The sequence below is a fragment of the Prionailurus bengalensis genome, chromosome C1, assembly GCF_016509475.1.
Source record: "Prionailurus bengalensis isolate Pbe53 chromosome C1, Fcat_Pben_1.1_paternal_pri, whole genome shotgun sequence".
NCBI classification, from domain to species: Eukaryota; Metazoa; Chordata; class Mammalia; order Carnivora; family Felidae; genus Prionailurus; species Prionailurus bengalensis.
In genome coordinates this window covers 11,970,920-11,992,469 of record NC_057345.1, presented here as the reverse complement: position 1 = coordinate 11,992,469, position 21,550 = coordinate 11,970,920, and the positions used below count along the sequence as shown (strand labels likewise).

General features: G+C 52.5%; 1 protein-coding gene across 2 annotated transcripts in view; it reads left to right on the top strand.

Annotated features, from left to right (window-relative positions):
- The first annotated feature begins 5,049 nt into the window (after positions 1-5,049).
- The window catches only part of SPATA21 (spermatogenesis associated 21), a 30,399-nt gene continuing 13,898 nt past the window's right edge, over positions 5,050-21,550 (top strand). Inside the window, exons 1-12 of one of the 2 annotated variants that reach the window (XM_043573859.1) lie at positions 5,050-5,159; positions 5,257-5,436; positions 6,569-6,819; positions 8,418-8,569; positions 10,772-10,991; positions 13,234-13,529; positions 13,940-13,988; positions 14,607-15,058; positions 15,478-15,566; positions 17,449-17,586; positions 19,711-19,782; positions 19,898-20,015. In XM_043573859.1, the coding sequence (XP_043429794.1) occupies positions 6,691-6,819; positions 8,418-8,569; positions 10,772-10,991; positions 13,234-13,529; positions 13,940-13,988; positions 14,607-15,058; positions 15,478-15,566; positions 17,449-17,586; positions 19,711-19,782; positions 19,898-20,015 (1,715 nt within the window). In that variant the 5' untranslated portion in view covers positions 5,050-5,159; positions 5,257-5,436; positions 6,569-6,690. Of the gene's footprint in view, positions 5,160-5,256; positions 5,437-6,568; positions 6,820-8,417; positions 8,570-10,771; positions 10,992-13,233; positions 13,530-13,939; positions 13,989-14,606; positions 15,059-15,477; positions 15,567-17,448; positions 17,587-19,710; positions 19,783-19,897; positions 20,016-21,550 lie in introns of those variants that run through there. The other variant, XM_043573860.1, reaches the window with a different exon arrangement.

Here is a 21,550-nt window from a genome sequence, read left to right as displayed (position 1 = left end):
TTCCACTTTCTTTGATCACAGCCATCCTGGGGGGTGTGAAGTTATTTTCTCTTTATGTGAATTGATTTACCCTCTAATTTCAACTTTGCTCATTACCCTGATTCTCCACAACAAAGAAGAAATTGAGAAATGACCCAGAAAATGAGATTTCTTCCTCCTGCTTCTTTGATCCCGTCTCTCATGTCCATTAAGTCTTGGAGTGGCAAAGACAGAACTCCCTTCAAAGGTGGAGGGGAGAGATATGAAGAGGGGCAGGGAGGGTGCACTCCCACACTGACGATCTTACCCCTTCACATTCTCACCATTCGGTTTATATGACTGCTCTCCCACCAGACTGTGAGCCTCTTGAAGGATCCTGTCCCTGTCACCTGTGGACCCTGTATTCAGCAGCACAAGTTCTGGCACAGAGTAGGTGCTCAGCGAATGGGTGAGTAAATGTGTGTGTGTGTGTTCAGTTGGCTACATCCCAAAACCAAGTGGCAATTTAGGGATGGGCCACTGTGTTTTCTCTTTCACACTCTGACTCCTTGCATCAATATGCACTGAACAACACAGGGGAGAATTGGGTATCCAAGGAGTAAAGCACCCAGACTCATTGGGTTAGAGGACTTCCAGCTGGGAGAGCATCTAGGACCAGGTCTCAAGAGCTGAACTTCAGGGTAGTGTCTGTAATCAGCACTGAGCTCCATCACTTCCCCTCTGGAAGCCAAGCAGCTTGAAGGCAGCCCACGGTGGCTGTGTGGCCTCACCATGTGGCCACGACAGGTAGGAAGCTTTCCTCTCATGAGCCCCGAAGGGAAGCATCACCCATGCCGGGGAAAGCCAGGCCCTACCATGTGTTCAGAGCACGTTCAGTTCAGTTCGGTCTAACAAAGACGGGAATTGAGCACCTACCCTATGGCGGGTGCTGGCTGCTGGGGCCACAGAGATGAAGCCAACCCAGCTCCTGTCTTCGTGGAGCTCACAGACCAGAGGAGACAGAGAGAAAAGGAGTTATTTACAGTGCACAGTGGGAAGGGCTATGATGGAGGAATTCGCAGGGGCTATGGGCGCCAAGAGAAGAGAGACCCAGCTCAGCCTTGGGAAGTCAGGGAAGGCTCTCCAGAAGATGCTACCTGGACACAACAATCTCTGCGAGGTGGGCAGGGTGAGGATTGTTCTCTCCATTGTGTGATGGAGGCCACTGAAACAGTGACAAGCCCAGGGCAACTACATTGTCCTCGGGTTGGAGGAAGTCCAACTGTCCCTTTTGCCTTATTCTCAGATCCCAGCCTCATAGCTGGACGTTCCTGAAATGCCTCCCAACGCCTCTGCTGCAGAGGGTAATTGGACCTATCATCAACTCCCGGGTTAATTACGTTATTTACCAGACATTCAATTCAACCCAACAAGCAGAGTATATATAAGCTCAGATAGAGCCCATCCCAAGCATGAGGAAGTGAACAGGGAAGCAAAATCTTGCTCATTCACCCAGCTGCTTTCTGGTAGGTCCCGGGCCAGGGTGAGGGTTTAATGTGGATAGCTGTCCTCGGTGGCCTCCTGAAATATGTATCACAGGTCACTTACCATCTTTCTCTGCTGTATCTTTCTCCCATCACAGACATTTCTCGGAGAAATTTCTCAGATGGGGAAACCACTTATAAAAGGGCACTCAGTAACAACGCAATCTTGAAAAAGAACAAAGTTGGAGAACTCACACTTCCCGGTTCCAAGACTTACTACAAAGCTACAGTCATCAAGACAGTATAGTCCCAAAACAAGGATGGATGCACAGATCAGTGGAGTAGAACTGAGAATCCAGAAATAACCCCTCACATTTATAGTCAGTTGACTTTCTAGAAGTGTGCCAAAACAGTCGTCTTTCCCACAAATGGTGCTGAGATACCCACATGCAGACATTCGATCCCTACCTCACACGATATACAAAAGGAATTAAAAATAGGTCTTAGGCCTAAGTGTAAGAGCTAAAACTACACAACTTGTAAGAGAAAACATAGACCTAAACCTTCATGACCTTGCGTTTATGTCCTAATCAAAAAAGAACCTACTGGATTCTTTTTTTTTTTTTTTAATTTTTTTTTCAACGTTTATTTATTTTGGGGACAGAGAGAGACAGAGCATGAACGGGGGAGGGGCAGAGAGAGAGGGAGACACAGAATCGGAAACAGGCTCCAGGCTCTGAGCCATCATCAGCCCAGAGCCGACGCGGGGCTCGAACTCCCGGACCGCGAGATCGTGACCTGGCTGAAGTCGGAGGCTTAACCGACTGCGCCACCCAGGCGCCCCCCTACTGGATTCTTAGAAAGGACACTAAAAGCACCTTTAAAAAATGACACTAAAAGCACAAGCAACAAAATAAAAAATCGACAGGGACGCCTAGATGGCTCAGTTGGTTAAGCGTCTGACTCTTGACTTCAGCTCATGTGGTTCGATCCCATGGTCCTGCAATCAAGCCCTTCATTGGGCCCTGCTCTGAGCATAGAGGCTGCTTGGGATTCTCTCCCTCTCTCCCTCTGCCCTTCTACCCTGCTCTCTCTCTCTCTCTCTCTCTGTCTCTCTCTCTCTCTCAAAATAAATACATAAAATTTTAAAAAAGAAAAAATAGATAAATAAGACTTAAATAAAATTTAAAACTTTTGTGCTACAAAGGACAAGTGAAAATACAATGCACATCGTGGGAGAATAATCTTGCGAATTATATATCTGACAAGGGACTTATATCTAGAATATATAAAGAACCCTTACCATTCAATAGTAAAAACACAAATAATCCAATTTATGCATGAATAATGGAGTCTAGTGGACATTTTCCCCAAGAAGATACACGGATAGCCAATAAGCACATGGAAAGATGCTCCACTATGTGGCACCTGGCTGGCTCAGTCGGAAAAGCATGCGACTCTTGATCTCAGGCTGTGAGTTTGAGCCCCTCATTGAGCCTAGAGATTACTTAAAAATAAAATCTTTTAGGGGCGCCCGGGTGGCTCATTTAGTTAAGTGTCCAACTTCAGCTCGGGTCATGATCTCACAGTTTGTTGAGTTCAAGACCCCATTGGGCTCTGTGCTGACAGCTCAGAGCCTGGAGCCTGCTTTAGATTCTGTGTCTCCCTCTCTTTCTGCCCCTTTCCTGCCCGCGCTCTGCCTCTCTCTCTCTCTCTCTCTCTCTCTCTCTCTCTCTGTGTGTGTCTCCAACAAAAAAATCCTTTAAAAAAGTAAATAGGTAAATGGAAAGAAAGAAAGGTGCTCCACCTTATCAGCCATCTGGGAAACACAAACCAAAACCACAGTAAGATTCCACCTCATACCCACACCCACTAGGATGGCTAGAACTCAAAAAGGCAGATAGTAACAAGTGTTCATCAGGAGACAGGAGAGTTGGAACCCTCCTACACTGCAGTTGGGAATGTAAAGTGATGCCTTCCCCTTGGAAGCCATCTGGCGATTACCCAAGAAACTAAACATAGAGTTAGCCTATAACCCAGCGATTACTTCCCTAGCTGTATACTCAAGAGAAATGAAAACATGTATTTGCACAAAAATGTGTACACGAATGTTTACAGCAGCATTCCTCATAATATCCCAGAAGTAGAAACACACAAATCTCCATTAATTGATAAGTGGTTGTACAAAATATATTATGTTGGCCACAAAAGGCAATGAACCTTGACAACATTTTGCCAAGTGAAAGAAGCCAGTCACCAGGGACTAGGTATCGTATGAGTCCATTTATATGAAATGTCCAGAGCAGGCATATGTGCAAGGCAGACAGTAGATTAGTGGTTGCCTAGGGCTGGTGTGGGGTGTGAGAACTGAGGTGATGGTGAAGGGGTGTGGAGTTCCTTTTTAGGGTGATAAAGTTGTTCTAATATTGGGGTGATCGTCAAACAATTCTGTGAATATATTACAAGCCACTGAGTTGTACACTTTATTTTTTTTTAAGTTCACTTATTTATTTTGAGACACAGAGGGAGAGAGAGAATCCCAGGCAGGCTCTGCCCTGTCAGCAGAGAGCCCGATGTGGGGCTCGAACTCACGAACTGGGAGATCATGACCTGCGCCGAAATCAAGAGTCGGACGCTTAACCGACTGAGCCCCCCACCAGGCACCCTTGAATGGCACACTTTAAATGCGAGAACTGTGGGGCGCCTGGGGGGCTCAGTCAGCTGAACATGTGACTCAATAGTGGCTCAGGTCATGATCTCACAGTTGTGGGATCAAGCCCCGTGTCGGGGTGTGTGGTGAGAGTGGAGCCTGCTTGGGATTCTCTCTCTCTCTCTCTCTCTCTCTCTGCCCCTTCCCAGCTTTTCCTCTCTCTCTTTCTCAAAAATAAAATAAATAATTTTAAAACTAATTAATTAATTAATTAATAAGTGGGAGAATTGTATGGGATGTGAATGAAATCGCCACAAAGCCGTGGACAAAACCAGAAGGTACAAGTGCTCGGAAAGGACATCGTCGTCTGTATGTGCCACCCACCTGCCTCAATTCTGTCCTCAGATTCCATGCCCTTCTGCTAGGGTTGCGGGCGTCCCCTCGTTCAGACTCTCACAGGGTTTGTAAGTCCCAGATGGGGACGGAGAGGGGGCTGGATCCCCTCTGGAGCCTCTGCCCCTTCAAAATTCCAGCTCGTGGAATGCCGGGGCCTGAGGATTCTGAGGTGGAGACAGGGGACAATGGGGGGCGTGTTCGAGGGGTCTGGAAGGGCGGTCCTCCGGATGGGTCATCCACCCCTGGGCGGGAATGCCCGGAGGAAAGGGGGATGTGCAGGGGGCCCTTATGGGAGAGAGACTGCGAGGAGCAAGGAACTTCCAGGGAAGAGGGAGGGATTTGGTCACAGCGCTGACCTCCCTGTGCCAAGCGAGAGACTAGATCCTTGGGGAGACGGGTGCTGCGCCTGGGGCGGGCGCCCCACAGGATGGAGGTCTCGTCTGCATTGTAGGGGCGCAGGCCTAACTGCAGGAAGGATCGGGGTGTAGGTAGGGGTGGGAGGAAAGGAGGAGGGAGTGGGGATTGGGGGTCGTGGCTGTTGGGAGCACCTGCTCTGTGCTCCCCGTACGCTGCGAGAGCCTTCAGAACATCCAGCGCATCCTCAGGACCTGGTGCCGTGCCCAGCTTGGGCAGGTGTCTGTTAAACAGCTGTTGGTTACGTAGGTAGACGAGTAAGTGGCTTGAGCTTCTTTGGATGCGAGATAAGACGGTGAGACAGGCGGTCCCGGGAGCCTCACAGGGCTGGGTCTGAATCCAGATCTTCTGCAGACTAGCTGAGTTGCGCTGGACGAGACACGGGGCTCCTCTGAGCCTCAGGGCTGAACCCAGTGATCCCACAGAGCCCTTAGGAGAGCACCGCCTGCAAACGCCCCCAGGAAATAGAAGATTCCTGTGTCTGTTGGCTGGCCTGCCCTGGCTTAAAGTGAAAGCACCATCAAGATCTTCAAGGTTCCAGGGTTGCACTGGGGGGGGGGGGGTGGGGTTTACCCCTAGAAATCGTCAACAGTATAAAGGGGTCTGTGATGCAGCCATAGAAATAGTGTTAATGTTACCTCAGAGGAATCCAGACGCTGGAGGTGGCTGAGGTGGCTAGAAGCTTGGAGAAGAGGTGGGAGGTTGAAGAATGGTGGGGGGGGGGGTGGGGGTTGTTGGGGAGACAGAGAAGTGGGATGTGGGCACAGAGGCTGGGGGTCTGTGGGATTAGGATTGTGGGAGGGCTGCTCAGGTTGAAACATGTTTGAGTAGGGGTTGGTGAAGAGACACCAAGAAAGGCTTTAGAAAGGGATGTGTCCGGGGCAGGGTGGAGGGTGCTTTGGCGAACTAAATGTTGCTATTGGAGACCTTGGGGTTCCCGAGACAGATGTTCTCAGCTCTTGTTCCTTAACCCCAAGAAGAACTTGGAGTTTTCATCTATACCAGCAACAGCCGTGACATTCTGGGGCACTCTTTAAAATGTATATTTAACATGCACATTGAAGGCTCTGAGAAGTTCTGCAGCACAGAGCCTATTCTATTTTTAAAAAAATTTTTAACGTTTATTTATTATTGAGAGACAGAGAGAGAGACAGAGCGTGAGCAGGGGAGGGGCAGAGAGAGAGGGAGACAGAATCCGAAACAGGCTCCAGGCTCTGAGCCGTCAGCACAGAGCCTGACGTGGGCCTCGAACTCACGAACCGCGAGATCGTGACCTGAGCCGAAGTCAGACCCTTAACCGACTGAGCCACCCAGGGGCCCCAGAGCCTGTTCTATTTTAACTCAGCACTTTCCAAATGCATTTGGCCTCAGAACTCTTTTTGTGTGTGTGTGCTGTACCTCATGGGACCAATATTAGGACCAAAGAGCACCCATTAGGAAATGCCGGGGTAGGAGAAAGTGCGTGTGTTTGGGGATCCGACAGCCCACGGTTTAATTCCTGCTCTGTGGCCTAGTTGGCATTGGACCCTGGGCCAGTGACTTTGCTCCTCGGAGTTACTGTGAGAATCAGGATGAATGTGTGGCTAGCTCTCTGTTTCCGCTGCATCCCTCTCCGGTGTGGGCCGGGCCCTGACTATTCCCTTGAGCCAGGCTCTCTGTATCACAGGTTCCAGGTGGGCTGCTGAAGAGTGCTTAGGTAATGACCTTGGTGGAACTTTGATTGGATTTCTCCTGTGGGACCACAGCAACTGATGCCCCTCACTCGGCACCCTCACTGGCTGTGGCACAATGGACAACGGAAACGCCCAGATGCACACGGAGGGAAGGATCAAGGCTCCAGGAGCCCAGCCAAGTCCTGGCATGAGCACCACCAGCAAGAGGCCTGGTGTTGAGGCTACCATATCAGAAATCAGCCAGGTAGGGCCCTGCACCTCATGTTCTGACCCTGCTATTCCCAGCCGGCACCTTTCCCTACGTCAGCTTGGGTAGATGACAAATCTATGGGTGTGCTTCAGGTATGGCTGGATCAAGGTGCTACATGAGTGTCTGTTGGCTCTGCCTTCCAGTGTGACGCTCCCAGGCAGGCCCTTCCTGAAAGGTGGCAAGGATTGCCCTGGCCACTTCGGGTTAAAATCTTCTCATCTTATGTCCTCTGGCATAGCGTCCCCAACAGGAAGAGAGCCTCTCTGTAATAGTTGAAGGAAGTCTCTGGTATCACTGCGACTGGCCCAGATCGTGGTCACATGCTCATCCCTGAATTAGTCACCGTGGCAGAGCAGAGTGGCCTGGATCTCTTGGTATAACGGAGCCAGAGGTGGTACTCACTTGACTCCACTGGCTTCTCTTACCAGGATAGATGCTGGGTGAGCAAAACCAGAATTCCTGTTTACTCTGCTGTGTGCCCCCAGCCCCCTTTAGGCCCTCCAGTCCCCTGACAGTTGCTCAAGGCTTCCAGCACGACCCTCCCCAGCCCTCAGCCTGCATCCTAAGCCTCCATCATACCCCTCAGCCTCTTTCCAGCCATTCTTTTAGGTGCCAAGGGGCATGAACTGAAGAGCACAGAGAAAGCCCTCCTTCTCATCTGGTTTCCCCAGAGCCAAAAATGTCACCATAAAAAAAAAAAAAAAAAAGTCAACATTCCCTTGGGTAAAGTGTTACCCTCTCCCTGTAGCTTCTGTTATAAATCACGGCTTCCCTCGGGGGCAGGGAGAGCGCCTGAAGGTAGGGGGGCCGGTCTTAGAAGGAGGCTGGGGCAAGCGTTCAGGGCTTCCTTCACCTCTACCCCTCATTTTTTTTTTTCAACAAACAAAGTCATGGGTTTCAGTCCGGTTATGTAACCAGCCATATGACCTTGGGCGGGCCATGGCACCCCTTTGAGCCCCACTGCCTGGGGCACAGACTCTGCCTCCCCGAGCGTAGGTGTCCTCAGTGTTGGCTCGACCTTGCATTAGAACAACTGTCCTCAAGTGATTGAGGCAGGTCGTCTGGAGTCTGCTGCCTCAGGTGAGGGTCGGAGCTGGCTCCAGTCACTGGCTCAGCCAGGGACTGATAGGCCAAGATGGGCATCGAGATCCGGTTCCAGAGCCTGACCTCAGAAGTAGCAGAAATTGTGGAAGCCTCTCTTGGATCTTCTGAGGGTCGTGACGTCCCCCAGGGGGCTCCGTCAGGCTGTCCTCAGGGGGTTCCCTTGGCTCAGGTGCTACCCCGGACTGTAGGTTTCTGCTAGAGCCCTTAGCGCTGCTGGCTTGGGCCAGGTCTTACGCCTAGCCACTCTCTAGCTGCCTGTCTCCTCCCCCTCCCCTTCCCCCTCCCCCTCTCCCGCACCTCTCCCTCCTCCTCCTCCTCCTCCTCCTCCTCCTCCTCCTCGCCTCTCTGCAGCGCCTTCTGCCTTCCGCAGTCAGCACAGGATGTCCCTGTCCCTGAGGCCTGGACGATGTCCAAGGAGAGGGAGGAGCCCTCCAGAATGGGTACTTGTGGCCAACCCTTGGGCTAGCGCATGGGCATCTCTGTTCCAGGTTGCGTTTCCAGATGCTGCAGGGATGGGCAGTGGGAAGCAGCCCTCATCAGCCCCAGGGGGGCCAGAGAAGGGACCAGAACACAGCGCAGCCTCAGAGGAAGGGCCTCGGGAGCTCAGGACCCAGGAGCAGAGGCAGCCGCCAGAACCGGGGTGAGCTGGGGACTTCTTAAAGAAGGTCCGGGAGAGAACTCTGTGAGCCACCTGGGGGACAGGGATGAGGCAGGACTCCCAGCCTAAGGCAAATGCGCCCTTAATCTTCTCTCTCACGGGGGGCACAAATCCCGCTACATCATCGCTCCCGAACCTTCCATCTGCACTGGCTTCTAGACCCACTGGACCACAAGCTTCTTTGATGTGTCCTGCTCTGCTTCAAACCCCTCACGCCTGGGACTGTGCCTGGCACTTAGTAGATGTTTAATAAACATGTGCTCACCGAATTAATGGAAGACTGAACAAAAGAGAGGCTGAGACTCAGAAACACACATTTACATGGCATTCTTGTTACTATTTTCTAAATATTGTATTTTTACCTTGTCTACAGTAAGACTCATATTAAAAAAAATTTTTTTAATGTTTATTTTTGAGACAGAGAGAGACAGAGCATGAATGGGGAGGAGGGGTGCGGTCAGAGAGAGAGAGGGAGACACAAAATCTGAAGCAGGCTCCAGGCTCTGAGCTGTCAGCACAGAGCCTGGAGCCGGGCTCGAACCCACGAACCGTGAAATGGTGGCCTGAGCCGAAGTCCATCGCTCAACCGACTGAGCCACCCAGGTGCCCCAAGACTCCTATTTTAAAAGGCAAAAGATTTCTAAGATCTGAAAAGAAACCCGAGTATGAGGCTCTTATATTTTAAAGATTTTATTTTTACGTCATCTCTACACCCAACGTGGGGCTCAAACTCAGAACCCTGAGATCAGGAGTCCCATGCTCCACCGACTGAGCCAGTCAGGAGCCCCAGAGTGTAATCTTTTTCAAAAGAGGAAAGTGAAAGAGAAACAGACAGAAGCAAAAAGGGAAAGATTTGAGAAACAGGAATAGTTCAGACTAGTCAGCATATCGTTTTAATTTGCTTATAACCAAAAGCCTCCGAATAATCTCTTCTACATGGAAAGTTAGGGAAATGGAGCAGAGCTAGGTCGGAGCCCCCCCTCCGCCCAGATGGGAACCGGTAGAAATAGAAACCATGTCAACACATCTGTTCAACAACTTGGCCATTTGTTTCAACGGCCTTAAAAATACCTTTACCTTCATCCATGTCTAGAAATACACCCTGAGGAAATAATTGCGACGCGGGCAAAGTTTTACGCAAGTTTTTTTTTCCTCTGCCACGTCATTTTAAATGCTAAAAATGCTGGAAATGCCAGTATGCCCTAAATACCCACTACAGAGGGATGGTGAAGTCGAATATGCTTATTTATCGAATATGGAATTTTCTACTTGTTTTGGCACGGAAAAAAATTAGGTTAAAACGATCATAGGGGCGCCTGGGTGGCGCAGTCGGTGAAGCGTCCGACTTCAGCCAGGTCGCGATCTCGCGGTCCGGGAGTTCGAGCCCCGCGTCAGGCTCTGGGCTGATGGCTCGGAGCCTGGAGCCTGTTTCCGATTCTGTGTCTCCCTCTCTCTCTGCCCCTCCCCCGTTCATGCTCTGTCTCTCTCTGTCCCAAAAATAAATAAAAACGTTGAAAAAAAAAAAATTTAAAACGATCATTGAAAAAACATGGCAAAGCTGTACACACGACACAATCGTAACTGTGTAAAATTAGGCAATTGTTTGAAGATGGTAATGAACTAAATCCGCGTGAGAAATACACATGTTACATCCATAGGAAGAAGCCTGGGGAAATACTCCAGAACACGAAAGTGACATCAGACCGGCACAGACTGAAACCCTGAGCTGTCTCCTTCAGCTTTATGAGCCTAGGCTCAAGCCTTCAAGCCCCTCAATCTCTCTTCTCTCTGATTTTTCTTTTTTTCTTTTCTTTCTTTCTTTCTTTCTTTTTTAAGGTTCTTTTATTTTTTAAGTAACCGCTACACCCAAGGTGGGGCTCGAACTCACAACCCTGAGATCAAGAGTCACATGCTCCACCGGCTGAGCCAGCCAGGCACCCCTGATGTTTCTTTTTATTCTGAACAACAACAATAATAAAATCCTAACGCCCCGAGACACTGACATCATAGTATCTGGGATTTGGGGAATTCATGTCAGTCCTCCATTCATTCTCTCCAGCATTAAGTATGCACCTATGGTGTGCCTAGTCCTGCACGGGCGCTCTGGGAAATACAAAGGAGTCTAAGAATATAAAACGATGGCCCAATCCAGGAGCTGAGGTGTTGCTTTGTCGTTCTCCCCAGGAAGAAGCAGTCAACCCCGGCACCCCAGCAAGGGCCCGGATTGCGGCAAGGAGGCCGTGATCAGGCCAAGCCAGGAAGTGAGCTGGGGGTGCTGCCTTCCAGGGTCCCCGCGGCACAGGAAGGGCAGCAGCAACAGGGCTCAGGGAAGGAGACCGAGGGCCAACCGGGGAGACATCAGAACCCAGGGATGGTGGAGGGTCAGGCCCCCGAGAGCCACCAGGTAATGTCCACGGAGATGTGACAGGAGGGCACAGAATGGCTGCTCTCGGGGGGAGACCAAGGAGCCTCCCGGGCCCCCCCCCCCCATTTCGTGTGTGCTCCTCTCTGTGCCCTGGCGATGTCGAGTGCCCAGTCTGTGTGGGTCACTGGGATATTCTGGATATTCTTGATCGCCCACGGCAAGCCTTTACAACCTGTTTCCGGAGTGGCCCCACAGTATGTCAAGGGGTGATGGAGGCAGGGAGGACTTGGGGGTTACGTGTACAGTAAGAACGGGCACATGTTGGATTTAAAAAGCTCAGACAAAGTTTTCTTCACGCTAGGATATCCTAGAAGCTGCTTCTTAGCGGCCGAGCTTTCGTGGGACCTCGCAGGAGATGGCTAGAGCGCGGTGCCTTTTCCGAACTCATTTGACTACAAAATACCTTTTCAGTTATTTTCATTTTAAGATTATTTCCTTGAAGCTTCAGTGAGGTATAATGCACCCACGCTCGCACATACTCCAACTGTACAACTTGACGTTTTGGTGCACGTGAAGCCAGCACCACAATCAAGAAAACAAACCTTATCTGTCACCTCCCCCCAACCCCCACTAAAATTTCCCCAGGCCCTTTGTAGTCCTTTCTGCCCCTCCGCCACCCCATCCCCAGGCCACCACTGATCTGCTTCTTTGTCTCTATGGGTTTGTTTGTACTTCCTCGAATTTCACCTGGCCTGATGATGTTGGGGTTCAGCCGTGCTGTTGAAGTATGAATACTTCATTCTTTTTGTTGCTGAGCGATATTCCGTTGTAGGCCCCTACCTCCCTGTCTTCATCCCTTCACCTACCGACGGACATTGGGTTTGTTCTCCCTTTCTGACTACGACAAATAAAACTTCTCCGAACGTTTCGTGTCCGCGTGAACAAAGGCTTTCATTTCTCTTGAGCAAAGAAATCGCTAGGAGTAGAATGGATCATACGGTAGGCGTATGTGGAGCTTATTAAGAACCTGCCAAAGTCTTCTCCAAAGTGGTGGTGCCATTTCACATCCCCACCAGACGTCCTGGAATTCCAGCCGCCCCGCATCCTCCCCAAAACTTGGTAGGGCCGGTCTTTAATTTTAAGTGTTCTGATAGGTGCCTCGGGGACTCTCATGGTGGCCTGGGTTTGCGTGTTCCTAATGACTAACGATGCTGACCATTTGTAAATGCGCTTCTAGGCCATCCATATATCTTCTTTGGAGAAATGTCTATTCAAATGCTTTGCCCGTTGTTTTCATCAGACTAGTCATCTTATTGTTGAGTTGTAGGAGTTCTTTATATATGGTGGATACTAAACTCTTACGACACAAACGATTTACACACTTTTTTCCTTCCATTTCTCTTCCGATTGAGTTTGGAGAGTTCTTATATATTCTGAACACAAGTCCTTTATCGGATGTGTGATTGGCGAATGTCTTTCCCCCAGTCTGTGTCATGTCTTTTCCATTCTCTTACCAGTGACTTTCAAAGAACGGAAGTTCTGAATTCTGATAAGGCCGAATGTGTCAATATTTTCGTCAGGGCTTGATTTTTTGCTGGTGTTTCTTAGACATCTTTGCTTAACCCAAGGTCACATCAGAAGTTCTCCCTATGTTTTCTTCAAGAATGTTATCATGTTAGGCTTAACATTTACATTTCAGGATGCGTCTTGAGTTAATCCTTGCGCGTGCGTGCGTGTTAGATAGCGGTTCAGTTTTTTGCGTGTGGCCATCCATCCATTCCAGCGCCGTTTACTGAAGACTCCATTCCATACCGGGTTTGTACCTTCGTTGCAAACCAGTTGAACATGCCTGTGGAAGCCTATTTCTGGAGTCTCTTTGTTCCATTTATCTCTCTGGCCTCATTCCGGTATCACACTGTCTTGATCACAAGTCACTTTATAATAAGTCCTGTATCGGTTGACGTAAAACTCCTTTTTTAGGGATTCTTGTACTCTGAACCCTCCTCGGGAAACCCTATTCAAAGGGAACTGCCTCACTTCCTCCAAGTTCCCCTTCTACGCCTATGACTCTGGGTGGGCCATGACTCCTACGGGCCTCAGCGTTTCATCCCTGAACACGAGAATCTGTGCTGCTTTCCAGGGGTGCTGGGAGCACGCAGGAAGAGGACGCTTGCAGTGCCTGGATGAGACTAAGCCCGTGATAACTGGTCTCCAGGTGACTGTGGAACTCACCTGGGAGCCAGGATGGGACTCCTCATTTTGGTATCCTTGTCCTTGGCAGGACCCAGCGTGGCGGCCTCCCCCAGGTCACCAGGCAGCTAATGGGGAAGACATAGGACAGCCGGTGAAGGCTTCTTGCACCTCGGACAGCCGTGGGCAGCAACTGGGAGACAAGCCCGCCGAGGAGGTGGACACCCCACGTATCAGGCCACAGGGGGCTCTGCCAGAGCCTGGCCCAGGGGGACATGAGGACAGTTCTCAGGGGGCAGGGCCCCGAATGCCCCTGGCAACTCTGGAGGAAAAGACGGCCAACTCCTTCCCACCATCCACGCCAGGACCGGACCCCCCAAAAGGAGGGTAAGCCATCCCCCGATGCCATCCCCTACCCCACTCCCTGGCCCAACAAGGACATGCTTCTGGTAAGTTACCGGTGAGGCGAATTCTAGGCCTGACTCCTCCTGACCTGATGTAGGACCTCGGGCAAGTCACGCCCCTCCGGGGCTCAGTTTCCCCATCTGTACGATAGCTCTGACACCAGAATTCTTTGTGCTGCAAACCTGTGCTTTAAGGGCCTTGTCCTCACGTGGGGATGTGAGGGAATGAGGGGCCCCTCTGAGGGCCGGAGGGATGCAGGGATCATCTGATCCCTAGAAGGCCGGAGGGATGCAGGGATCATCTGAGTGTCCTGGGGGCGGAGGGACGGTCGGCGCAAAGGACAAGTCTTGAGCTGAGCCCCTCCGCCATCCCGGGGTCTCTCCCTTGTTTAGGGTCGAGGGGGTGGAGACCCAGCCAACCCCAGGGCCTGTTCCTCCACCAGTAAGTAGACCCCGAGTGGGGGGTGGGGAGGGCACAGGTGGGCAGGAAGAGGAAGGAGGGGCTGTGGTATTTGGAGTCCAGCTGGGGAAGGCGTAAGTGTGAGTGTGTACGTGAGGCACACGCATGCGCGTGTGTTTGCACGTAGGCGTGTGTGTGCGTCTTGCGGGGGGGCGGGGGGGTCAGAGGATGCCCTTGTACTCTGGAGCTTGGAAAGAGGAGCAGAGCCCTGGGCTGGTAGCTGGAGGGGTTGATCAGGGGGGAGATATTTTTAGGAAGAAAATGACGGACGAAGCAGAGCCGATACCCTCAGGGACAGGGTGTGAGGCAAGCCCTGCGTCTCATCTGGGAGAAAGGGCCCAGGAGTCTGTGCGGCATGGCCTGGGGGCTGGAGGTGGACTGGGGACGGCCCATCCCTGTATTGGGAGGGACAGACGCAGGAGGTGGCTGGATTTGCCGGACGAATGAGTGGGCATTTATTAGGCGCCTCGCATGCGTCGTCCCGGGCAGTTATGGAGGAAAGAGGCAGACCAGGGCCCGGAGCGCGAGTGGCAGAAGCTCGGGTGGGACAGTCTGGCTGGCGGGAGGCCTCCCGGGTCCCTTCCCGTGTCCTGTCCCCAGGAGACGAGGGACACTGGAGAGAGGAGGGACCTGGATCCCGTGCAGAAGCAGCCTCAGGCGCCCACGGTGGCCGCAGGGGCCCCGAACCTCGGGAACCATCGGCAAGGCTTCATGAAGTGCTTGCTGGAGGTGGAAGAGGTGGAGGCCACACATCGGAGGGCGACGGCCAAGGCCCGGGCCCTGCCAAACCGGAAGTCCCCCAGGACCCTGACCCCTGTGCCCAGCTCAGCCCCCAGCCTGCTTCTGACCCTGCCTCAGACCCCCGCGCCGGCCCCTGTGATGGCCCCATCCTGGGCCCGGTTGCCAGCCCCCGGGTCAATCCCCGCCCCTGGGGGCACCCCGGTCCCAGGGCCCGTGGTGGCCCTGCCGCCCCCGACCCTGGATGCGGGCTGGAGAAGGACAGAACTCCTGCACCCAAGCGGAGACAGGAGCCTGAGCAGCTCCAAGGCACGGTAGGAGCCACCCCACAAAGGGCGCCCAAGGTCACAGCCCGTGTCCCAGTGTCCCCGGCACCTCCCTTCCAGACTCTCGTCCCTGTCACTCCACCTGTTCCTGCTCGGGTGTCCTCTCTCCGTTTCTCCTCACTTCCGGTCCCCTCCCTCCCCCACACCTAGGTCTTTTCCCCCCCCATCTCTGACAGCTTTTCCCTTCCTAACCCTCCCACAGTGTGTCCGTTCCCCTCATGGCCCCTCACCCCTGCCTCCTCCTCACCGAGGGTCACTCTGAGAGACTCTCTTGTCTTCCCAAGTGTCTTCCCGGTGCCCTCCCCTGTCCCCCCCTTCCCCCTCACCCTCCCCTAGCTTCCTGGGGGAGGCTCCGGGCCAGGGTGGATGGCTGGACATGTGCCCCTGCCCCGGTCCGTCCTCTGCAGGCAGGAGCTGGAGGAGCGCGGCCTCCTCAAGCTGTCTCAGACCCGGGAGGAGAGGTCGGAGGAGCACCTCACCCTGAAGCAGGAGGAAGGTGAGGGCAGCCCCGCCGCACCCCATCCCACCCCCAGGAGGGCACACGGCTGTCCTCCCTCCGCCCTTCTCTCCTCTCCCAAGTCTGTGACCTCTCCGTCAGCCGTGGCCGGCCGTGGCCCCTTCTAGCTTCCCCGGAAGTGCTCTCTGGCTCCCCGTGACCCCTTCCTGGGGTCTGTTCTATGCGCCAGACTTCAGAGTCTATCATGTGCCAGGCACAGAGTTAACACAACTGCTCTCAGAAGAGGCACTGTTCTGTCCATCTCACAGATAGGAACATCGAGGCTCAGAGAAGTACAGCGACTCACCCACGGCAATTGTAGAGTTTGCTTGGGCCGCCACAACAGAGTATCCCAAACTGTGTGGCTGAGCATTTATTTTCTCACAGTTCTCAAGGTTAGAAGTCCAAGATCAAGGTGTTGGCAGATTTGGTGTCTTCTGAGGCCTCTCTCCTTGGCTTGCAGGCGGCCGCCTCTCCTCGTGTCCTCGTGTGGTCCTCCCTCTGTGCACACGCATCCCTGGTGTCTCTTCCCACATTTCCTTTCCTTGTAAGGACACTCGTCACATTGGATCAGGACCCATGCTACTGTCACATTTTAACTTAACCGCCTCCAGGGGCACCTGAGTGGCTCAGTCGGTTAAGCGTCTGGCTTTGACTCAGGTCATGTGAACTCACTCTTGGGAGTTCGAGCCCCACGTCGGGCTCTGTGCTGACAACTTCAGAGTCTGCTTAAGATATTCTCTCTCTCTCTCCCTCTACCCCTCTCCCCTGCTTGCGCGCTCTCTATCTAAAACAAAACGAACAAACAAAAAAATTTAAAGGGGCACCTCGGTGGCTCAGTCGTTGGGCGTCTGACTTCGGCTCAGGTCATGATCTCACAGTTCGTGGGTTCGAGCCCCGCGTCGGGCTCCGTGCCGACAGCTCAGAACCTGGAGCCTGCTCTTAATTCTGTGTCTCCCTCTCTCTCTGCCCCTCTCTGTTCACACTCTGTCTCTCTCTCCCTCAAAAATAAACAAACATTAAAGTAAAAAAAATTTTTTTTTTAATTTAACTTCACCACCTCTTTAAAGGCCCTGCCTCTAATGCAGTCACATGCTAAGGTAGTGGGGACTAGGGCTGCAACAGAGGAATCTGGGTGGGATGCAATTCAGCCCATGAGGGCAACTCGGCTCATTGTCAACTGGTGGAACCAGCTGCCTCTCTAGGTCTGTTGACTCTCCCTGCATTTCGCTGTAACGAGAGGGCTGAGAAGCCAGGCACTCTCACGTTATGACCAGGCCGTGGCTTTGGTATCAGTTGGTGCTTTTCTGGAATTTTCTCAGTGTGCTTCCAGCCCTCTGCTCTGGTCCAGACAAGCTGTCCTAGAAGCCACATCCGTGCAGATAATTGACCACACAGCACCAAAGCCAAAGGGTCAGAAAGACCTGCCCGGCCAGTCTCGAAGCCTCAGTTTCCCTATCTTTACAAAAGGAACACGCATTCGACTCTTAGAGGTTGTCGTAAGAATTTAATATGAGAACACGGCCGTAAAGAGCCCAGCACAGTGCCTGGCGCATAGCAGGGGTGCCCTCAATAGGGCGTGTGCCCTCCTGGTACAAAATGAAGATGGCTAAGGAGGTTAGCATTTGGTGCACCAGCTGAACCCTTGGCCTGACCTTGTAACACAGAGTAGAGTGAGTAGAGTGCGTGAGTGGGACTGCGCCTTCCACTGTCGTCCTTTTAGTGACCTTTGCCCCTCCTCCCAGCCATGGTGTGGAAGGATGCCGGGGCAGGAGGGTGGTTGGAAGGGGTGGGATGAATGGTAGCAACAAGCAATGTCCCTGCCTCACTCACGTGACCCCGCGGCGCTCCTCCCCCCCCTCCCCCCCCCCCCCCCCCGCAGCCTTCCGCAGCTACTTTGAGGTCTTCAATGGCCATGGCGAGGTGGACGCCCAGAGCCTGGAGAACATCCTGTTGCTCGTGGGCATCTCCCTGACACCGGCCCAGGTAGAGGACGCCCTGATGAGTGCTGATGTCGATGGTGAGTGGGGGGAGGCACCATTCTCAGTCCCAGGCAGGACCAGCCACGTGGGACCTTCATGGTCACACAGGGCCCCGCGCTCAAAGGGCCCTGCGCGCAGTTTAATGGTCTGCTGTCACGGTCTGGAACCTCTTCGTAATTTTTGAGTGAGGGGCCCCACCCTGCGTTTTCATTTTGCACTGGGGCCCACGAGTGGTGTAGCTGGTCCCGGCCCCCACGGTTACTGCTCTCTGAGCACCCACTCAGTGCCAGGTCCTGGGGACCCAGAGACGACCGCGGCCTACCTTCTGACCCCAGGACGTAGGCGATTCCTCAGACTCCTCCCTTTTAGGCCCTCACGTGTGCTTCACAGGACATTCTCCTGTGACTTGGTCGCTCCTTTGACCAGCTGTGTGACCTTGAACAAGCTCACCACGCCTGTTTCTGTAAACTGGGCCTGATAGCAGTACCCATCTCACCAGGCTACCGGAAAGCAAATGAGACGATCCAGGCACAGCATTGAGCACAAGGCCTGGTGCGCGGGACGCGTCCAGGAGACGTTAGCCTGCTGGTACTACTCATCCACCAAATATTTATTAAATGCTCACTGTGTGCCCATTCCCGTGCTGGGCACTGGGAATAAAGGGATGTGTAAGACCCATGAGACCTGCCCTTGAGGTGCTCACCTAGACAGGGACACAGAAGTAGGAGTCACCAAAGGAAGAAGTACTTAAGGTGGCTGGGAGGAAGGGATCGGGGAGGAAGGCTTCCTGGAGGAGGTGATGCCTGAGGCAAATTGTGAAAGATTAGACAGGGGTTAGGTGGGGAGAAAAGGAAGAAGGGCATTCCTGGTGGTGGAAATAACGTAGACAAAGGGAAGAGGAATGGCGGGGGGGGGGGGGGTCAGGGGAATCGCACATGGTTTGATTGGCTAGATGCACGACACAGGGAGCAGTGAAGCTGTAAGGGTCCTGGGGTCCTCGCCACTACCTGGCCTCCTGTGTTTCCTCCATCACTGTACAAGGGCGAATCCACACACACAAGCCAGGAATTGACCCCAGTCCTGCCCCTATGTGACCCTCTGGCAACTGCTTTCTACTCTCCGTGCCTCAGGCTTTATCTGTGACATGGGGATAAGCGTATTAAGCACCTCCAGAGGGTGGTTTTCAGGACGAGAGACCATTCATTCATTTGTCTAGTAGTTCAGAGAACATCTGCTAAGACCTACCTGTCTTGTTTGTTTTTTTTTTTTAAGTTTTATTCATTTAAGTAATCTCTACACCCAACGCGGGGCTTGAACTCACAACCTTAAGACTAAGCCTCACGTTCCTCCAACTGAGCCAGCCAGGCACCCCCAAGACCTACCTGTCTTAAGTCCTGGGCATACAGCGCAGAACAACACAGACCCAGTCCCTGCCTTCCAGAACCTCCATTAAATTTATGAGAGTGGTTAATGGGGCAGCTGACTCGGTCAGGTTTTAGTCAGGCAGAAGCACACGTAGGATGCTCACTAAGGGAGAGAGTTGGAGGACGGTAGAGAGGATTCGGAAAGAGGAAGCAGCATGTGCAAAGGCCCAGAACAGGGAACGTGGCCCCCCGTGGAAGAACACGCTCGTGCCGGAGGCGCTTGGCACCAGGTGAGGCCGGAGACAGGTAACCGGGCCTTGAAGGCCGAGGTGGGACTCTTGTGGGCGCATAATTTTCGTGCAGTGACTGGCACGTGGTAATAATAATAGTCACTGACATTTAGTGAGCTCGTAAGAGATGCACGGCCCTGTTCTAAACACTTTGCCTCGCATGATCATCCATGATACAGGGATGACTATAGATGAGAAAACTAAGCCTTGGGGGGGTTCAGAGACTTTGCGAAGGCTGCACAGATAGCAAGTGGTGGACTGGGGATGTGAATCCAGGCTGCTATCTCTAGGACCCAAGTTCTGGGAGCTTCCCACGCAGGAGATTTTAATTTTCGCCTTCCACTTTCCCGTCTGCACCACAGATATATGCATTGAATACATGTGATATATGTGTTCAGTATGTGCCGTATACGTGTTTTATCATCAGACCCATTGAGTAAATGCCAGTAAGCACGCCTGGGCTGCAATGCCTGGGACCCGCCCACTGTTGTACCTCTGGCCTCCACAGGAGATGGTCGCGTAGGCTTCAAGGACTTCTTGGCTGTGATGACAGACAGCGGGCGTTTCTTCTCCTCCGTGGGTGAGCAGGGATGAGCCCAGAGCAGCGAGAGTTCCGGGAGGGGCCTGGAAGGCGGTGGAGGGTGGGTCTCCGGAGCTGCCAGATGGTAACGGCAGACATCATCCCATGTCCCCAGAACAGAGCGCCCTGACGGACACGGCTCCCCCCAACCCCCACACTCTGCTCTTTGAGATCCTGTCCCTGATGGTGGAGATGCTGGCCCTACCCGAGGCAGCCTTAGAGGAGATCACCGAGTGAGTGGGGCTGGTGGCTGGGGGTGGAGGGTCGCAGACCCAGAAATGGCACCTCGTATTTTGACAGCTGATAGTTAGGGTTCCTGGTCGCAAGTGAAAGACGCCCAAATAAGACTGGTTGAAGCAAAAGGGGAATATGTTGGCTCACATAACTGATCGTGTCTCAGGAATGGCTGGATCCAGGAGACCGGATGATACCATTAAGGCTCGGTCCCTCCTACTCATCTCTGTACACTGGCTCCAAGCTCAGCTAGGCTCTTCTCACCGTGGGAAGGATGGCAACTGGCAGCCCCATACTCACACCCTCCTAGTTTAACAACCTCAGCAGCAAGCAGCAGAATTCTTTCTTGCTCTATCAGTGTGGCGGTCTCAGAAAAGGAATGCAATGGAGGCTGCCTGGGGCCAGAGAACACTAGAGATGGAGACCTCCCCACGTCTCCAGAGTGGGCTGGTGGGTGGTTAGTGGTTCGTCTCCAGAGTGGGCTGGTGGGTGGTTAGTGGTTCGTCTAAGGAAGGTATGGCTACATACAAACGGAACATCGACACTCAAGGGCTAAAAGCTACACGTGACAGCAGAATGCCCCAGCTGGTCTCTCTGTCTCCCCCACAGGGGCCTGTCCCTGTCGCTGAGACCAGGCCTTGTCCACATGGGGCCAGAGGAGGGGGAATGATAGCAGGCTGTTCCAGCTTAGCAACCCCAAAGACAAAAAAGGTCTTTATCCCCCCAGCCCCTGTAAAGTACTCTAAATATATATAACTCTGAAGAACATACATGTATAATTTTAAAACCAATGAAACAAATTCCCATGTGTCCATGTCCCCAGTTTATCTTTTTTATTTATTTATTTTTTCAATGTTTATTTATCTTTGGGACAGAGAGAGACAGAGCATGAACGGGGGAGGGGCAGAGAGAGAGGGAGACACAGAATCCGAAACAGGCTCCAGGCTCTGAGCCATCAGCCCAGAGCCCGACGCGGGGCTCGAACTCCCAGACCGCGAGATCGTGACCTGGCTGAAGTCGGACGCTTAACCGACTGTGCCACCCAGGCGCCCCAATGCCCCCAGTTTAAAAATAGATCCTGTCCAATAACCTCAGAGCCCTGTGGGCCCTGCCCTAATCACAAAGCACTCTCTCCCCAAACAAGAACGAATCCTTACTCCCTTGCTTTCTGTTCTTAAGTTCTCACTGCTTGGTTTTTTTTCCCCTTTGTTTATTGAAAACTTCAAATATGCAGCAATCGGAGAGAATTTCACGCGAATGTTTACATACCCACCACCTAGATCCCATCACTGCCCGTCTGCCATACTCGTTTTATCTGCTGTCTACTCAGCCCTCTAGTCACCCATCCACATTGGGTTCTTTTATTCATTTCAAAATAAATTAGGGTCATTTTCCTCTAAATACTTCGGCAAACATATCAATAACTAAAGATCAATATTTCTTTAGAGGTTTGTTGTTGTTGTTGTTGTTGTTGTTGTTTAATCCTTTCTTGCGGTATAATTTACATTCAGTGAAGCACACAGATCGTCAGGGT